At 37.3% G+C, this 20,345-nt stretch overlaps 1 protein-coding gene across 2 annotated transcripts in view; it reads left to right on the forward strand.

Annotated features, from left to right (window-relative positions):
- The window catches only part of RETREG1 (reticulophagy regulator 1), a 68,518-nt gene extending 48,456 nt beyond the window's left edge, over positions 1 to 20,062 (forward strand). The window contains exons 1-7 of one of the 2 annotated variants that reach the window (XM_062499645.1): positions 284 to 318; positions 9,923 to 10,049; positions 11,912 to 11,996; positions 13,196 to 13,333; positions 15,154 to 15,218; positions 16,389 to 16,515; positions 19,413 to 20,062. In XM_062499645.1, coding sequence (XP_062355629.1) covers positions 284 to 318; positions 9,923 to 10,049; positions 11,912 to 11,996; positions 13,196 to 13,333; positions 15,154 to 15,218; positions 16,389 to 16,515; positions 19,413 to 19,918 — 1,083 coding nt within the window. In that variant the 3' untranslated portion in view covers positions 19,919 to 20,062. Of the gene's footprint in view, positions 1 to 283; positions 319 to 9,922; positions 10,050 to 11,911; positions 11,997 to 13,195; positions 13,334 to 15,153; positions 15,219 to 16,388; positions 16,516 to 19,412 lie in introns of those variants that run through there. The other variant, XM_062499636.1, reaches the window with a different exon arrangement.
- Positions 20,063 to 20,345: the final 283 nt, after the last annotated feature.

Here is a 20,345-nt window from a genome sequence, read left to right on the forward strand (position 1 = left end):
GTGCTTGCTACTAAACACCCTGTCATAGTGTGTGAGGTGAGTCACGACTTGTTTATTTATAGCTACGGCCAATCAAAGCCGACCGCTCTGAACTTCATTCAAGACCAGCAGCACTTAGGATGTCTTGTAAACATTTGCTCTCTGAGCAAGGAGCATTCTTCCTGGCAGCGAGCAGCACAGGTGCCTGGCTGGTGGCTCCTAAAACACAAAACAGACTAGAAGATCGTTGCCTGGATTATCTAGATTGGTAGAGAGAGACTGAGAATTCCCTCTTACATCTGAAATGCCAGACAGTGAGGATCTGGGACAGGATGACAGGTACTGTACTTCGCTTGTGCTGGCCCTCCCGTGCAGTGCAGCAGGGACTGAGGCTTCATGTAATTAATCTGTGTGTGCTCCTGAGTGCTCAGCCTGAGATCAGTTTTCTCTGCGTTGTAACCAATCTTCTCCTTCTTGAGGGCTTTGCCTCTAATGCTAGCCTTCTCAGGAGGGAGATGTGAGACTTAGTGTCTGATAGAGGGTAAATGGAACAGCTCTGAGGTGCTTCTTCAACTGAAGCCGAAGGGAAAAAATACTGTGTGGTTTCTACCTGGTCAGTCTTCCATCAAAGCCTCAATATGTCAGGCATGGAAATAGTTTAGTTGGAGCCATGCTACTGACAGAACACTTAACTCATTTCTGTGAGATAGGGCACTGTGTCCCTTTGAGGTATGCCTGTTTTTCTGAAGTTCAGCCTTTGTTTTAATTATCAAACCAACAGTCAGGACAAAAACAAAGTAATTGGATCAAAAACTTAATAACGGTATTAAAAATACTGTTTTCTCAAATGTGATTCAACAGATTCATGTGAAATAAATGCCCTAATTAAATTTAGACAAATATTTTTTAAAATAGGTATTTGAAAAGTAAATGTTATTCATGTTTAGCTATGACAGAGTTTATAATGTAAATTTCTTAAAATCCACACTTTTATAGTCTGGATGCTAATCAAAATGTTGGCTCTAAAATGGTGTCGATTAAATATTTGATGTTGTAAAAAGAGTATTTGTCATGTATGTAGAAATAGATGCCTTTTTTTAGAAGTTAGTGAACAAAATGCCAGAATACAGAGGCAAATCTAAGAAATTAAGCAACTACAGGGATCAGAATTGGGCATTTCATTACGGCTTTGGGTTTGCTTTCTTCTATTTAAATTTAAATCCGAACATTTATCTGACTGTTTTTCCAGTATGTTTGTCGGCGTGTTGTGAGATGAAATGCAGGAGATCTGGTTGTCTGTTGCAGAGCAGCACATTCAAGCACAGCCGCCTAACTGGATGAGCATGGGTGAATGGATTCCCAGGGGCAATTGGGTCTCTGCAGAGGTGGGGTCACCTACACATTTCCGTTTGCACGGATATCTGGGTTGTGCCCTATAAATATATATGACATAGATTACAAGTAATTGTAGTTGCAGGTAGCATTTTTTATTCTCTTAAGGAAATGTTGACTCATTACTGATAATCACCAAAGGTGTTAAATGCTGTTCTTCAAAAAATGTTTAGTGAGGTCTCCACTTAGTTCAATTGATTATTTTTCAATAAAGAAAAACAGAAATAAGTGTGACCCCTTAAAAAAAAGCTTTCAGCTTTGTAATAATATCTTTTTTTTTGTTCACAATTTTTTCTCTATAAAGGCTTGCAGCAAGATTTGGCAGCTAAACAGAAGGCCTAAGACTCTAAGACCTCTTTTTCTATCAAAGTTGGGAGGTTTTGGCAGTAACCTGGAAAAACATAACAGAGCCTGCTCTGCCCATTTATCATTTTTGAACCTACCATTAAATTAACTGACCCTGATGCTCATCCCTCATCCTTTTGTGTCTTCACTGTTGAGCAAAAAGGTTTGAGAATGTGGTTTAATCAAAAGGTTCCAATTTCTTTTTCTGAAATTGATTTGCCTTTTTGTCTTGGTCATTACAAATAGGATATAATTGGAGAACATTACTAAAGAAGTGCTAATGAGGTTTGGTGGAGGTCAGAATATTTTGGTCCAAGTTAAACGAGGGGATAGAAGGAGGAGCTATGGGAACTGTACAGGATCAATTAATCTTAGAATTGCAAAAAAAGAAATTGTAAATGTAATTTTAAGGGCACACCGAATCAAAGCTTCAACTTGTATGCATTTAAAAAAGGAGAGCAGTACTATTGTGTGGAAAATATTTTTGTAGAATGAGCTTTGATCCCTGATTGGTTTCAGTGCACTACCCTCCTTGTAGGCCCTTCTCAGATGCAAATGCTTCTTACATCTTCTCTCCTCTCAAGTTCATGTCCTACTTCAGAAAACATGTAATACTGTGTCACAAGTGTATTTCATGAACATTGTTACATCATAGTTAAATATGTGGCATTGGTCAATATTGTGTTAGTCATACTGCAAATTAAAATGAAAAATAATCAAAGGAACAGATGCACAAATACTTAGTAAGGCTAGCCAAAAAGCAGAGAATTGTGAAGAGCAAGTACCCACTCGTATCTTCTGTTTTGTTTTGGCACATGATCACGTGTTGTAACAGAGGAAGAATAGTGAGGAAATACGTGGCCACAGGTAAACTGAAAACAGTTTAGCATAAGGAGATATTTTCCCTCAGTCATTCTTTATCAACAGGTGCACTACAGTTTTGGTGTAAGACAGTATAATTTTTTTTTTTAAATTCGCATTTTGTGAGGAATCTAATGATAGTCAAAAATGTATAAAAGACACTGTGAATATTGGTTTTGAAGTGATGGAAACACAGCTTTAGGAACTCTCACTAATCCATCACAATATAAGTGATAACCTACTTGTACAAAATACATTAAAACCCATGGAAAAGAGTCAAAATGAAGTTGTGCACAGAAAAAGTTACAGTCATCTTGCTAGGTAACACAGAAAGTAATTTAGAAAATACTCTTTTGCATTTGGAAATACAGGTCTTTTTGGGTGGTGTGGTTTTTTGTTTGTTTGTTTCTTTTTGTGCAGCTGTTCTGCACTTCAGGGAATACTAAGCTCATCATTCCTAGCTGTTTGACTTTGAAAGGCCTTGAGCTAGTTATGTCCCAGTTGAAGAATATGGAGGCTTTGAAGGAGGAAAATCAATTGACTTTGTGAAAACGCACTAAAAGAGTTGTCTGCAAGAGAAAAATAATTCCAAAAGAATTGCTTCCAACAGCTGGGCAGATCTGTTTAAAGTTCTGCAGATGGAACTAGATTTATGGTCTTGTTGCTTGCTAAGGAGTTTCCTTATTTTCCTGAACAAAACCATCTCTTTTGTGTTTGTAACAGTTACAAATGGGAACCTGACTTGAAAGATCCCAGCCCTTGGATCATTCTGGTAAAAAGACAGCAGCACATAGTAAATAGCATTATAGTCTTTGCTAAACAGAAAGCAAGTCAATAATAGTATTTACATGGCACTGAAACACTCAGTTTTCATGCAAAGAGAAGTTTTAAAAAATTTTAATGACTAAGTAATGAATTTGGACTAATGGCACTTGAGTGTCAGAGGATGCTTTGAATGACCTCGAACTGCAGTAGTAGCTGCTGTTCTCCTCAGGGGAACTGGATGGGAGTGGTACAGCTCACAGGAAGGGTTTCCTGTGAGAGCTGACCTACCAGTTTGCTCACCAGAGTCTTCCCAGAGGAGCTCAACAATGAAATGCCCCAATTTAGCTGGAGTATATTTTGTTTGTCTTAGCAGGACATTCAGCAAAAAGTGACATTTAATACTGTCTGCTGTGTTGAGGACCTTGTATACTGGAATCCCCTTCAAAAAAGGCTGGAATTAACCAGATCGTGTTTGGCCAGCTGAAGAAATACAATGCAGCTCCTTATTAAGACTTCGTAAGATGACTGATGTATTATACCTGAATAGAAGAGATGAACACATGCCCTCCAAATAAAATCTTGTTAGTAATGGGTCATTTTTTTTTGTTTAAGCAGTCTGTTGGACAGGATTAATTGCCCTAGCTCTTTGCAGAACACTTCAGTGTATTTTTATAAGAGTTTTCAGACAACTTTGTTCTCAACTAGTAATATAAGCAAAAAAAAACTACCTTAATTTATTGGATTTATATTGTTTAGCAGGACACCAGTGTTAAAATATTCCTGTGTCAGTTGAAGAGAAGAAAATACAGTTATGGCTTTAGTTTAACACTCTGTGCAAGGAGTATATAGAGTCTGGGATGAAAGGTTGCTTATCTGTCACATGGCTCCACCAGTCTGCTATGCAGTGCAGTGAGAAAGGCACATCCAACCTCATCAAATGCTGGTGATTTAAACATATTTCTTGTACAGTAATGTAACAAAAAAATAATCTTGTTCAGGAAATGAAAGGGGGAAAGCTGTGAAAGATATTTTTTCAGCTTTTTATTCCTCCACACCTTCCCTTGAAAAAAAAAACAAAACAGGAACAGCAAATTGGACTGATCCACTCTTAATAAAAAGCACAAAATTGAATTGTCAGATGGAAATAGAAGAAAATACTTTTAAGAGTTTGAGAAGCAGTGTTACACAGTATTAACACAATTCATTTAGTTCTTATAAACAATGTATTTGAACTACTGGAGGTATGGTAGTTAAAGGAGATTTTGGGATTGGGAAATGTTAGCTACTCTTTAAGGCTGATAACTACATTCTCCAGCTTCCATTTAAAAACAAGATCTGTCTCTATATCTTAGAGATTCCAAGGGTGCCAAAGCCTCAAATGCCAAAGCATCCCATTGAAGGGATGGTCAAATGTGATTAGTTAAACAATGTTAGCCACAGTATGACATGTTAGTGAGCCTAAATCTGTGCAGCCTCTGTGGGTTAGCAATGGGAAATAGGGTGCATGTGGATATTTACCAAGTTGAAGAGATTTCTGTTAGAAAGGCTTTGTAATATTTGGAGCAAAGAAGTTGTAGATGAAAGTTCTCCCTGAAGTCTAAGAATGGAGTTTATTTGTAGGTGCTTCCTGTTTTTGCTTTTTCTTTTGTAGAAGTCTTTCCACAAGATGCAAGGTACAAGGACACTTTTACATGGTATCCCAGTGATTCATTCAAATTGCAGGTCTTGATGACTTGGTAATGGCCACATGACACAATTACAATTATTTTAGTATACTTAACGATTGCATAGGATCCAAAAGTGGTGCAGGATAGAGCCCAGTTCTACATAGTCACCTTTAAAATTAGCCACATAGGTCATTGGGATGCTGTGCTGTGAGTTTAGTAATGCTGACCACTCTTACAGTGCACATAATATTCACAAATGTGCTCCGCTGTGTGCCTGAAAGGCTAATCAATAGTGCATTGTGTTCCACCACAGTTCAATAGTACTTTTTAGAGGTTTTGCCATTGGTACTTTAATATACCTAACTGTAAAATTTCCTTTTAACACTATTTTATATTTTGAAAAGATAAAGGGGTGTTTATTTTCATTTTCAGTATATGTACTCCTGATATTTCCGTGCTAAAAAAATTTTTTTAGTCTAGATACTTTTTTAAATCCCTTATCTCTGTACCTTAATAATTTAGAAGAAAAATTTCAAAACCTACATTTTTTTTTTTCTATGGGTCTTCAGGTATAAAATTTTTACTTCAGAGAAAAACTGTATCATTATAATCACTCTCTTCTGCATTGTGGTGACTTTGTTCTTACAGCAGAAGCCTGTAAAAGCTCTGAAAAGGTAGACCTGCTTGATTGGGGTTTGCTAACAGTTTACACACTGGATTTCATTTGATTAAGTTTCAGGATGAATTTTGGGTTGCCTGTTTGTCCTTTGACCTACAGAACCCTTACAGTTGCACCATTCTATAAGTTCCATATATTTCCTTTTAAAAAAACTACCAAATAGTCATATTGCCTATATTTTGATTTACATATCTTTGGGAATGTAACTTTCAGTTCTTCCACCTTGACTACTACATTCTAAGTTATCCTGAAAATTACAGAGTGCACAGGCTTCAAATGTATGTGGTTACAGTTGGGAAATCAAGAGGGTTTAGAAGCTCTGTAATTACTAACTCTGTGTTTGTGTGGGTGCAGTCCTTCTGATCCACCACATCATGGTGTTCTCTTGTCACTGCTGCAGTTCTGAGTAGCGTATCTACATGAAGATACATAGAAAACTGTGTACGCATAATTAAAAAAAATCCAGCACATCACGAAGAGATCTTCAAACCAGTAACATGAGATCTGCTGACCTTTCTGAGAGAAATGTGATGGCGCTTTGCTTGAACAGATGTCTAGCTACGAAATGGGAGCATGACACCATAAGTCATTTTTAGCGAATGTAATGCCACTGGGTCTTCTGGCCAGGGTTTGTGACTGTGATCAGTGGAAGCGTCTGGGTGGTAGAGTGTTTTGGGTAGGTTTTTTTTACAATTACTAGGCAACAGTTTATATATTTGCTCAGTTATTGAAATGATGCAATAGGCAGTCAGAAGGATGTGAGTAATTTCTTTTTTCTGAACACCCTCAACCTTATTAATGGTAGTTTTAGGATGAAAGTGTAGCATTGTATATCAAACTAAGGATAAGCAATGGGAGCATAAAATGTTCTTCTTTCTAAATGATCCACAAAGGCCTTTGAAAGTATTCAGAATTGGCTACTTATCCCAAAAGGAGCACCCAGACAGCAGTCCCCAGAGCTGTTTCGGCAAGAAGTGCAGGGTTCACACTTATGTAATGCATTAAGGTACTATGAATTCCTTAATTAACTCCACTAATATTATGCTGAAATAGATTTATATTCTTGGTTGGCTTATGTCATAGTCAGGCACTGCACATTCGTCACCTACATCACTTCACATGTCTTCTTTTTCCCTTTCTATCTTTAAATGTGACCATTGGAAAATTAAGTTCTCTGGAGTATACGTCACTGTGTGCCTGTTTCCTTTTGATCTAATGCAGGCTTAATAGTTATCTCTGTTTTTACAGGGCCATGACATAACCTCTCTGTGTACATACATTATATGTTGTATATATATGATATATATATATATATATATATATATATATATATATATATGTATGTATGTAGCTATATGATGTGTCTCCTTTCTTTCTCACTCCCCCTTCACCTGTTGCTTCCCCCTTGTTCCAACCCTCTGGACTGTGGGTAACACTGCTATTTAATTTGGCTCAGGGTAAAAAGCCAGGAAAGATAGATATCACCAAGGCTGGTAGTTGTTGGGAGGTGTGAACAAGAAGAGGCAGCATGTGCATCTGGTGCTCACACTGAAGATCAGCAAGCTGACCTTACACCTCTAATTGCTTAAGAACAGAATAAGGCTTCAAAATAGTCCCTCGTGTTCCTTGTAAAATAGAAAATTGTATCTGTTGTAGAACTGACAAAGGTGTTTTATGATTTCTTGTGGCCTATAAGCAGCTGCCAAGTACTCTTTTGTTGAACTCAGTAGTGGGTTTGCAAAGTTTTGAAGCAAGTTTCACCTGTACTTTAACAAATTCCACTCCTCTTGGTTGTCTTCTTGTCCATGCACCACACGTGGACCACAGGGCCAAAGCATATAGCAATATATTTTATCTGCACTGCAGCTCATGCTTTCAACAACTTGACTAAAGAAAGCATCACTGTCACCAAGCGAGGCAACTGCAGAGAAATTTCCCTGCAAATAAGCACTTTTTCTTCATAATTTGCATTTTTAAAAATTGTTGCTAGTTATCCCATTGTGCCTTGTTATAGCTCCTTCTCTTTAATCTATATTGTCTTTATATTAGTGGTTGGCATATGTGAAAATAGTTTGCATTTTTATTATACTTTATGCTTTTGTCTTCCCCCCTCTATTTTTGCTATTAGCTTAAAATTATTAAAATTAGTATCTACAGTTGTACTAGGTATTTCAAAGCTCTAATTTGATAGCAGGCATCAGACCTGTTCATTTTTGCTTTGTGCTTCCACAAAGTTCTACTCTGATTGCCAAGAATTTAAAATAAAAGGTAGGAGTAAAGGTCTGTAAAAGGATTTTGTTTTTCAGAGCACTGCCATAATAGTAGTTTTCAGTACTGGAATAAATGGGCAGCTCTTAAAATACTTACTATAAATGCTGTAGAATGGTTTACAGAAGCTGGAAGCAGTGTTTCTTTAGGGGGAGTAGCTTATCCCTAAAAATTGCCATTCCTGTAGGCCAAAACAATTATCAGAGACTATGGAAATTGAAATCTCTGCTGTGGGTGGGATGCAGACAGAAAGTCCTCTGTAACATTGTTCATCCCTCCAGCTGGGTTCCTGCAGTGATCTCTGTGAGTGATGGTTTTATTTGCATCCTCTGTCGCGGACAGATACCTGCACTCAGTGCCTTGCATGGCAGGGAACTTGCAAAAGTCACCTAGTCCAAGACACAGGGCTCTTATCCTATGCATTACAGGTGTGCTGTTTTTAATAGTTCATTGGGGTTTTTTTTCCTCGAAGAGGAGGAAAAAACCCTCACCCTGACCATTTTGTAATGTAGGAGCAAATCACGCCACTGCAATACCGTAAATCCTACAATGCGGTCAGGAATAGGGCACCAGTTTTGGGGGGGGAAAGCTGTGGCCGAAACCGCTGTTCGGCGCAGGTCGCGGTGCCGCAGGCAGCGTGTCTGTGTCCCCTGTGTGTCCCCTCTGTGTCCCCGCGAGGCTGTGCCACCACCTCCTGGCGAACGAGGGTAGCCGGGAGGCAGGGAAGGGTCTCCGCGGGCCATTTTTGACCGAAATGGTGCGGTTTTACAAAAACCAGGCTGCGGAGACCGTGTGTAGCTGATAGGAGTCGGGGGGTTGATCCGACCGTCCGTGTGTCCCCCTTATGGCTGTGCACCCACCCGTGTACAGTCATTTTTTCATAATGCAGATCCTTATTTACCTTGTAATTCAGTCTGCCTGTGACAGAATGTTTACTGTTGGTGCAGTGATGGATTAGATGTGTAATGGGTTTTATAGCTCAGTGAAATGAGCGGCGTTGCTCATGGCCGGCTTGCGTTCGCTGTGATCAAAGCTGTGTGTACTCAGCAGAGCATTGTGCAAAAAGTAACTCAATAAAGCTGGTGTCGAATTTACTTCAGATTCTCAGTGTTTGCGTGGTGGTTCCTCCGTTCTTTGTACCAGTTTGACTTGACATTGACTGGCCTGTGTATGTCTGCGTTATTATTTGTTGTTTTATAAAATAGCCTTGTTATACTCCACAAAGGTGTATGATGTGACCATTTAAGCTCAATATTGGATAAACTGATCAACCCCAAATGTGATACACACATACGCTATCCCATGGTTTTCCAAAAATTCTTTGGTACAGTTTTTTGGGAGGGTTGTTATTTTATTAAAACTACTCAACAGTTATCAGATAAGCTTTAGAAACAGTCCTTTCAGTACAATAGAAAAATTAAAATTCAGTAGGAAGATGAATGTAAACAGCAAGATTTCAAGAGCAATTTCTGTTTTTCTGGGTTGGGTAGCAATTTCATCACAGTTTGCGGAACAAGCCAAAAAATAGAAAAGAGAAAGCACAAGGATTATATGCATAAAATGAAATGTATTAATATGTGTGGCCATCTTGTGGCAATGAAAAGTACTATGGTATATTTTTTAAAAAGGAGGTAATATTAAAAACAAGTCTGGGGTCAGTTGCTTGATTTAGATGACAACTGTGCCTTGAACTCAATGTCTTCATATGACCAGAATGAATAAGCAGTAATTTTTGTATGGACTGAAAACTTCTACTACTGAACAGATGATTTTTTAATTTTTTTTTTTTTAGTTAAAAAGATCAAATTAGCTTAATATAAAATACAAAGAAATAAGCATAGGTGTCTCTAGCATAACAACAGCCATTGGATTGCCAGAGGCTGAGGCTTTACATGATGTTTTCAACCAGTTTCAACTTCCAAATGAGCTGTAAACAAAGTCGGGTGTTTTTGTTTGTTTTACTCAGCTGGAAAGTCACCGATTCCAGTCAAGACTACAGACCCAGAATAAATCAGTGCATTTCAGAAACACTGATGAATTTATTTGTATTTCTTCAAGAAATGTCCCACTTTAAGGAACAAAACCCTGGCAAGGTAAGCACTCCCCAGTAAGATTAACAGTTCTATATGATTTAATAAAAAGGTGAGAGAGATTTAGGAAAAAAAAACCAAGTGAACAAGCAAAAATAAAAACGTATATTCTGACACATGCAGTCATGAGTTTCTGCTAACATTTTTTTTTTTTTCTGTGAAGAATATGTGTAGGTAGTCAGTGAGAAAATCTGTTCACAGTAAAGTTTATAGCAATACAGTCCATCCCCTTACACTGTTGGAACTTCTCCAGTTATTCCATTGACTTTTTGAAGGAAATATAAAACATCACAATTTAATGAAAACTTAAAGAAGTAAATAGGCATGATCCTAAATGTAAACATTGGGATTTTTATCAAATAACTGTAGTTTTCAGGAATAGCTGTATGAAGAGAGTTCCTTCTAATTATTGTGGCATTTTTTCTCCTATACACTTAGTTGGTGTTTTTTTTTTTTTTTTACTGGATTTAGCTGGAGAAGCCAGTTCATGAGGGGGGAAGCAAGAGTAAGGCTTTTTTTTTCCTCCAAGTTTGAATAATATCATTATTTAGTTCTAGTCAAAAGTGAAGCAGGTTTGTGTTTGTTTTTTTTTTTTCCAAAGAGAAATATGAATAATGTAAATGTATATTATGATAATAGTAGATTTCATTTTTATATTTGTATTGCTAAATACATGTTAAAATACAAGTTAAAAGAAGATTACAAGGCTTTTTCTCCTCTTTTAATCTCTCTTAATTTTGCCAGAAAATCTTTCCTGGAAACAGGCCATTCAGAATTAGCAAATAGAAAGTATGTAGTCCCACACTCAAATATTAGCAGTTTAGACTGAAAATACAGATGAGCAACTGGATGAAAAAAAAAATCATAGAAGAATGAAAATTATCTAGAAAAATTAATAAATTATATAAAGAGCAGTTGTGTGTTTGGACAATAAAGTTACATTTAAAAGAAGTAAGTTTATAGTGAAGGAAGGACATGTAGTATCAGTAATGTGGTAACATGACATTAACTGTATGTTAAGAGATATCTAATACTAGTTTAGAAAATATAATTTTGATAGCATGTTTTCATTTCTTTTCCCTGACCTCATTCTCTAAGCTATGTCATTATTTTACTGCTATAATTAGAAGCAAATTAGGCAGTAATGCTGTGTGCAAAATTTCTTTGAGTTAATCATGTTATTGCAATTCTTTGAATTAACCATTTTATTGCAGTTCAGCTCCAAAAGCAAATGGATCCTCTCTGCACACTTTCAACAGATCAGTTGAGCAATGTGCAGTTGTGAAAAATATACTGCTATGTCTCAGTCACCACAAAGGCCAAATCTCAATTTTTATACTGAAAATTTGGCTCAGTCTTGTCATTAACAGGGGTGCTACAGTAGCTAACAAGCATCAAGAGATTGCTCACCAGCATATGAGCGAAAACAGTTTCACAAAATAACACAACAGGGGAGAGATCTCTAGCTGGAGGAAGGTTGTTTTGCTTTTGTAAGCATGCACTGTAATATTGCAATTAGCGAGATGGGTTTTTTCATGCATATAAATTGTCCAGTCTATTTTCATGCCATGAGGGTATAATTTCTAGTAATTCTAGCAATAACCAACAGCTTGTTAAAGCTTTACAGTAAATGAATAAAAATAGTATGTTTTTATGGTAGAAGAGGGAATGCATCCTAATTATCCAAAATGGACTGTTTGATGCTTATTTTCACCAGAAGTGTTAAAAATAATTCCCAGTTTTAAAAAACAAACTTCGAAGTTGCACTGCCTTCTAGACTTCACTAGCATGCAACATCTTTATTTTGCAAAATGATCTAATCATTTAATGAAAGTGTTAATTGTGAATTTTAATGTTTTTGCCAGTTTTGCCTACTAGTCTGCAGCATATGTACATTTTTCACTGTCTTGGGAAGTTACATTCCTGGAGTTGTCCTCTCCTATGTCTTGTGTAAGTACGGTCATTTTTCCAGTCATGATTTGTGTATGTGTGTGCTGTTTATTATTTGGTCTCTGTAAAGGGAGTATTTATTTATTTATTTATTTTTATGTATACCTGTTTACACACTCATGCAAGTTTGCAGAAGACACCAGTCTCTGTGGTACAGTTGACAAGTCTGACGGACAGGTTGCCATCCAGAGGGACCTGGACAAGCTCAAGATGTGGGCCCACGACAACTTAATGAGGTTTAACAAGACCAAGTGCAGGGTGCTGCTGCTGGTTTGGGGTGACCCCCAGTATCAGCACAGTCGGGGGGGGTGAACAGATCCAGAGCAGCCCTGCCCAGAAGGACTTGGGAGTGCTGGAGAGGCTGGACATGACCCAGCCATGTGCACTCACAGCCCAGGAAGCCAAGTCCTGTCCTGGGCTGCATCCAAAGCAGAGTGGCCAGCAGGGCCAGGGAGAGGATTCTGCCTCTCTGCTCTGCTCTGGTGAGACCCCACCTGGAGTCCTGGGCATCCCCAGCACAGGAATGACATGGACCTGTTGAGTCCAAAGGAGGTGCATGGAGATTATCAGAGAGACTTAGCACCTCTCCTGTGAAGACAGGCTGAGCAAATTGGGAATGTTCAGCCTGGAGAAGAGAACACTCTGGGGAGAGGCCTTTCAGTTCCTAAAGAGGGCTTATAAGAAAGCTGGGGACAAACATTTGAGCAATGCCTGTTGCAATAGCACAAGAGGTAATGGTTTTAAACTGAAGGAGGGCTAATTTAAGTTAAATATAAGGAAAAAAAATACAATTTTTTGTCATGTGGAAGTCAGCTTACAAGTTTTTTTCAGTGTGTTGATTCTGGCACAATGTTGCATAGTCATGTTTGTCAAGTTAAGATACCCAAATCAGGCTAAATCAAGGTAATGATAAATGTTATCATGACCATAAATCATATCTTACTGATAGGAAAAAAGGTGTCAGTTGACATGATCATAATGGTATTTTCTGTGATGAGTAGGAATGGCTCCTGAAAACTGTATTTACCACAAAAGTGTCTGACATGGGCATTTCACAGTGCATTTTTATGTAAAACTAACTGTATTATGTAAAATGAGTAGTTATCTTCTGCAAAGGCATTGTTTAAGCTTTATTGAGTGACTCCTTGTACAGCAATAAATAAATACAATTTTTTTCTCTGTCTTCATTTTTATCACAGTATTGTGTGCCTTTTTATGTCCCTTCCTTAAGTGCAATGAATTTGGACAGAAATTGTGCAGCAAAATAAAGGCTTTTCTGATGAAACTAGATTTTGGAATAGTGGAATATATCAACCAGAAGAAAAAAGAGAGATCTGGTGAGTAGTTAATTATAGTCCCATATATTATTATATGATATATATTATTAGATAATATCAATATATTTCTGTATGCATAGCATTTTATTCACCTTGAAGAAGATTTGGTTTGTCCTAAGAAGTCAACTGTAGAGCTATTTCTTGCTTTGAGCCTGTGTACTGTTACTAGCTTTATAAGAAGTGACAATGTATATCAAATGTCTGGGTATGATAATAAAGAAATTATTACTTCATGAACAAAAACAAGGCAAGCTCTTTGTACATAATTAAATGTATTGCTTATAAGTTTTCAGAAAAAAAACTACTTGCTGTAAGCTTGTAATGATTATCTCTCTTTAGATATGGAAAACTTGCCCAGCAGAGAGACTCACTCAAAACTCTCAAAATAAATATATAACAGAATTTTCAGTAAGAGACAAAAGTCTGTTCCTGTATCTAAATCTGCCATGGTTTCACTCCCTCCAGCAAAAGGAATTTGTTTTCTTCTCCAAATACTCCTAAAGTATATAAGAATAGCAGCTACAAATTAATCAAAGTTTCTATATGGAAAGGGGAGAAATCAATTTATAACAAAATCTTGCCTATCTTGCCCAAAATCTTTCTAATACTGGAAACTTTTAGATTCTAAACAATAAAGCTATTTCAGGGAAAATCTGTGTATGAACAGTATTAGTTTGTTTTTTGTGCATGCTCCAGTTTTGGTAATTAAACCTTTGTAGTGTAGTCACACTACTTGCAGGTAGCCTACTCTTTTTAATTAGTGCTACATCAGTAGACTTAATATCTGCTTTAAAACATGCATTTCTTGTAACCATATGCAATTGATTATACAATGTGCTGTTCCTAGACCCAAGGAGAACTACCATGTGTCTTTTCCCCTTCTCTTACATGTAATGTGATAGTAACTGGAAATAAGGAATAATGCTTTGGAAATTTTCTTTCATGCATTATTCTACTTGTTCAGTTTTTTAAGTGAAACCGGCAGAGAAAAAGATTAGACTATAGTTTAATAAACTTCATAAGCCAGCACTGGGAAAATGGTTGAGGTTAGATGTGTTCTTTCCTGCATGTCATCTTCCAGTTTCATTTAACCCAGACAAGTTCTCTCCCTTGCTTTGCCCCTTGGATTCACCACATGGGCTCACAAACCTTGTGTTGGCACAAGAGAGGAAAGAGCAAGTTACAGGATAAAGTAACCAAGAACACTATGGCTGTGTTTTACATGTCATATTGGTTTGAAAGATTCTCAGACAGAGGACACAAAATTTGTATCTCTGCTTCTCTATAAGGAGCAACATTCTTTCAGAGGATGCTTTGTATGCATATTTGCATATGACTGTGAATGAAGGGTAACTGGGTCTTGGCAGAAGAAGGGGTTCGTGAATGAAGATTACATGCAATTATGAAGAAGATTGCACGTTCTCATGTAAAGTAATGTGGTGGGATGACTACACAGCCTAGTTTAACAGTACATTACACCGGTGCATTTTACCAGCAGTGTAGTCTAAAAGAGAGATATTTATTGCCAGATGACATTCTAGTGAGCAACAAAGACTCCTGAAGGAAGTACAGTGCAGGTAAATAGATCTACTGGAATGTTTTCAGAATAACATTCTTTCTCCCTCTTTGGTTGCTGTATTTTGATAAGCAGCCAGTCTCTCAGTCAGGCTTGTTTCCCTGGTAGCATAGCACATAAATGATGCACTGTGTCAGCAGGTGGAAGGTTATTATGCTACACAAGCTGTGTGACAGAGAACACACACTGAACCTAGAAACCCGTTGTCATGAGCAGGATAAAAAATATATCTTTTTTCTTTCAGAAACAGCAAAAACAAAACCTACAGAAGATGACAGTGAATTAGACATATCAGCTCTGTGTCCTAAGGTGACTTTTTTTCAGTCAGCCCTGTCTTGCTTTTAAAATCTATATAGATAATGGGAGGCTATCTAGATTGCTGTCTCTGTTCTTCTGAGGAAGATTTTAACCTCCCCAGGAGGCTGTGTTCCTGAACTAAGCAGTATGCTTTAGAAGTGATTCATAGTCTCCACCTTTAGCCTTATACTAATCAGCCTACTGCATTTCTGACTTCAGGCCTTCAAAGTAATGGTTTCATTGGCCTACTGACCTATGAATGTGTTTATTTTGTATTGGCTGTAGAATGATTACATTAATATTTAAAAGCAAAGGTGGTTACTTTTATTTCCAACAGTGAAATTTCAGTTGACTTTTATCAAATTAAAATACAAAAGGGAAATATTAATAGAAAACCTACATAATTTGTCAAATAATTTTAAATAACTTATCTAATAATTTTCAATGATGGTGCAAATAGGTATATTATCTGTAAAATCTTTCTAGATACTTGTATGAGAACAATCAAATTTCTCCTTTTTCTCCTAGTATTCTAAGTGATTGTATGGCAAATATTTTTCTGTTATAATCAGAATACCAGTTAATATTTAAAAAATAATCTTAATAGGAATTACTATGCAGGATTTGTAAAGCCTGACTTCAACAATGATTGCTTCGGATGTGGTTTTGTGCTGGGGGGGTGGAAAAAAAGACCAAAAAATATCCCATGGGATAAAAATTTGTAGTTGACAAAACTAAATATTGTTGAATAAATTGGTAAAGGATAATCATTTTTTTTTGGTCAGCTAATTTTTGATGGTCTAACAGATAGATATTGGGCTGGTTTTTCTGGTCCAAGTTTATTCATTTTGTTACATTATGCATATATTGTATTTGCAGGCTCATGTTGCTTTCATTACAGTAGGATTGCTTTCAGAATGAATAACAGGCATTTTCTATGCTTCTTTAGTATAATACAACCTTTAGTTATTAGAAAGAGGGATGCTTCACTTCTAACTATTGTATAGTATTTTCATGTTTCTTCAATTTAGGCTTAAATAGGAGATGATTTATGTTGCTATGACATACAAAAGGGATTTTTTTTCAGTCTCTAAGCATTGGCTTTCTGTAGTGTGTAATCTGTGAAGATTTTTTCTTTTTTTTAATATAAGAATACCATGTATGGGACTGTTTTCTTTGTAGGTTAGTCCTGCAATTGTTGCCAAAGAGCTGTCAGTGTCTGACACAGATGTCTCAGAAGTATCCTGGACCGATAATGGGACCTTTAACTTATCTGAGGGGTATTCTCCACAGACTGACACATCTGATGGTATGTAACAGCTTCATTGGTATCATCAGTGGATTCCACACACGCAAGGTACCTCAAGATTGTCAGACAATTTGAGGACAGAAGGTTTCAGGACTGTTACTTTTTTCTCTGAAACTAATTTGAGGTTAATCTTAGTGTTTTGTGTAGCTTGGGATACATCTTGTATAAGAACTGTCCTCATCTTAAAACTGTTGAAGTACATCAGCAAGGGTCTGAATAAATAAACAGTGCTGGGTAAAACCAACACATTCAATACATGCCAGACGTAGCACTCTCTTCTACCAAACCTTCTAAGCAAGTAAACCTTTTAAAATTACTACCAATGCTTTTGTGGGTAAGATAAGCAAATAAAAGCTGAAGAAGAAACAGTGAATACACTAACTTGTTAAACAGCCAATTAAATAAAGTATTGTCAGGTTTTACTACTAGAAATTGAGAAACCCAGCAATGAGCCTACGAAAACTTAGACTAGGAAAAGATTCTCAAGCACTTGGCTTGATCTTGACCAGAAAAAGTTTCTTACTTTTTACAGACCAAGCTATCAGTAAACACTTTGCTGAAATAAAAATTTAGGGCAACAGTAGTTTGGTGTAATCTCACCTGTGGATCTGTTGCTCTGCTCATCTTGCATTTCTCCTAGGAAAAGTTACCTGTAGATAACAAGCAGGTTGATACTACAGGCCAAATTAATAATTTCAGGTTTTTCCTAATATTTCAAGTTGTAAATAGACAGCATTGTATCATCACAGAACCATAAGCTGTAAAAAGCAATTGTCATTCATCTCATCTATCTTCCTATCCAAAGCAGGTTCAAAGCTCTTCATTAAAGCTGTATGAAGTTTCTCAGGGCTGTGACCACTTGAGTTCTGAACACCTCTAATGGTAGAGATTCAGCAACTTCCCTGGAAAGCCTTCTCAATATTTTCTTACCCTCATGATAAAAAGGTTTTTTTCTTAAAGTGAGTCAAAATTTCCCATGTTCCAGTTTGTGTCAGTTTACTCTGTTCCTTTCACTGTGCATTTTCTAGAAGAGTCAGGCCCATCTTCTCTCTACCTTCCCATTCAGTAGTCAAACTGATTTCCCCTTTACCACCTTCTCTTGGAGCCAAACAAGGCCCATTGTCTCCATATCTACATACATCCTGTTCTCTAGCCCCCTAAATAATCATGCTGGCCCTCCAGGGTATTCAGTCCTGTATGCCATTGTCTGTCTAGAGCAGGAGAGGTCAAAACTGGCAAAGTACTTCAATGTATACTTTCAGTTTCTGAACAGGGGAGGAGAATCTCTTCCACTGACTTTCTGCCTTCAATTTTGCTACTACAGCTCAGTGTGTGATTCACCATCCTTGCTTTAAGGGCATACCACTGACTTGCTACCCACAGATCTTTTTCTGAAAAGCTGCTTTCTGTCTTGTTGCCCCCAGCCTGTACTGCTGCACAGGTTATTCCATCCCAGATGCAAGACCTCACATTTTCTTTTGTTGAATGTCGTGATGTTCCTTTTCAGTCTGATCCTTTCTCCAGCCTGTTGAGGTCCCTCTGAAGGCATCCTGACCTCCAGAATATCAAATAGACATGCCCCACAGCAATTCCTTCCTGCCCATGAACTTGCAGAGTATGCTTCAGTCATTAATAAAAACCTTGAACAGTGCGGGTTTCAGTGCCTGTGACAACACCAATAACCAGCCTCCAGCTGCACCTTGTGTTGCTGATGAAGCTTTGTGTTGCTGCCTTGACCCCTGCAGTCCAGCCACTTTTCCACCCATCTTACAGTTCCCTTACCCTGTTCACTCACCAGTTTGGCTCTATTCAAAGCCTTGCTAAGTGAAAAATAGCAACATCCTCTCTTCTTCCCCATGGAGCATTTCAGCAAATGGAACATACACAAAAATGCAAGACCAAATGGGATGCATCCAAGGACTGGCTCATCTCCTGTCAAAGCTCTAGGCATTAGAGCCACCACTCTACATGCAGCACAACCCTTCCTTCTCGTCTTCCCAGCCTGTCTTTCCTAAAGAAAATGGAGAAAATTACATACGAGTCATTTTTAGGATTTATTTCCTTAATTCTTATGAATGCTCCTACAACAGGCTCCTGTTGCTGGTTTTCATAGAAAGTAAGTTCAAACTGATTACTTTTTACTTTCTGATTCAAACACTTGATGAAAGTATTTGCTTGTGCTTATTTAAGCCTCTTCCACAGGCCATGTACTGCATGGTATGTTTTACACATGTCTAATAACATACTGTGTCATTCATGAATGTAGCCATTAAAATTTAAGGTTTGATTACATCATTCTTTTTATCCTCTTGAAAACATGAAACAATTCTGATCTTCTGTAGAGTTTCCATTTTCTGCTTCCTTTATAGTAGAAGCATTGGCCAGGAAAGGAAAAAGAAATTGGTCTTTGCATTGGTTTTATATCTTTATTTAAATGGATAAAACATTCTTTCTATTATTCCATATGCATGTTAAAAGTTTGTAACACATCTTTACATGTTTACATATTTGTAGTTTATATATATTGGGAAGGAAAATAAATTTTAGCACTTCATGTGGTTGCTATATTTAGAAGTAGCTGTGCTGAAGATTTGCATGGGTTGTTTCAATACAGATAGATACCTAAAAAAAAGTTGGCTTTAGAAAGTTCATTTGTTCAAAGACTTAGGTTCATACCAGTTGATTTGGGGTGCTAGATTTTTGACTTCAAAACCATTTTGTTTTAGATGTCACATAAAACTCCTTCTATTAGAGGACTGCTAGAGTAGGGATTAGTAGATGTATTCAGAAGAACACTTGTTACTTGCATTTTTACATATGGCTGCCTTTTGTGAAAAAGGAAAAAGGAAACCTTTTGTGAGTGTTAACACTGTTTTCTTCTGTTAATGCTGTCATAGATTTTGACCGACCTAGTGATCATGAAGAAGCTTTCGCTAGAGATCTTTTAGAGTTTCCCTCTTTAGAAAATGGTGCTGGCACAAATGATGACGATGACTCAAGCATTGGTTTGCCCACCCAGCAAAAACGAAGGAAAGAGCAAAGTGATGTCAAGGCAGATCACGCTTCCAGACAAGAGAGACCATCCACGGCAGGGTTGTCCTTGCCTTTGACCAGTGACCAAACCGTTAATTTAATGAGTGGAATTGCTGGCAATGTCATCACAGCTGCGGTGTCTGCTGCCATCAAAGACCAGCTGCAGTCCCTACAGCAAGCTCCCTCACAGGCAGCGCCCAGTTTGAGCGAGGAGACAGACACAGAGGAAGCTGACGATTTTGAACTGCTTGACCAGTCGGAGCTAGAGCAGATTGAGAAAGAATTGGGACTTTCACAAAGTCAAGAAGCAGAATCCCAGGAAAAGAAGAAGTCTTCAGGCTTCCTGTCAAATCTGCTTGGAAGTCATTAACCTGGAAGTTGCAGCTGGTAACACAGAAGAAATTAAATATAAAACAAAAAAAAAATACCATCATATGAAAAAAAAAAAAGAAAGAAAAAAAGAAAAAAGAGAGAGAAGAAAATTCTGAGCTGTAAGCTTTAACTGTCCCTTTAGATGTGTTGTAATAATTTCCCTTATGCAGAGTGAATTAACTGGATAAATATCAGCTAATACTGATAGTTTAATGTTTCTGGTAGTTATACCTCAATGTAATAGCATGGAAATGAATTATCTATTCGCTGTTTGGTTGCAGATGTGTGGTGGAAGTCAATTCAAAACAGTTGAGAGAAAGGTTTATTTTACCTTTTTGCCAACCATCTATTTTGGGGTCCTGAGCCAAATTTTCAATATTGGTAGTTTATTTACTCTAGTTTTCCAATTATGTAATACAATTAAT

Source organism: Cinclus cinclus, chromosome 1 (genome assembly GCF_963662255.1).
Source record: "Cinclus cinclus chromosome 1, bCinCin1.1, whole genome shotgun sequence".
NCBI classification, from domain to species: domain Eukaryota; kingdom Metazoa; phylum Chordata; class Aves; order Passeriformes; family Cinclidae; genus Cinclus; species Cinclus cinclus.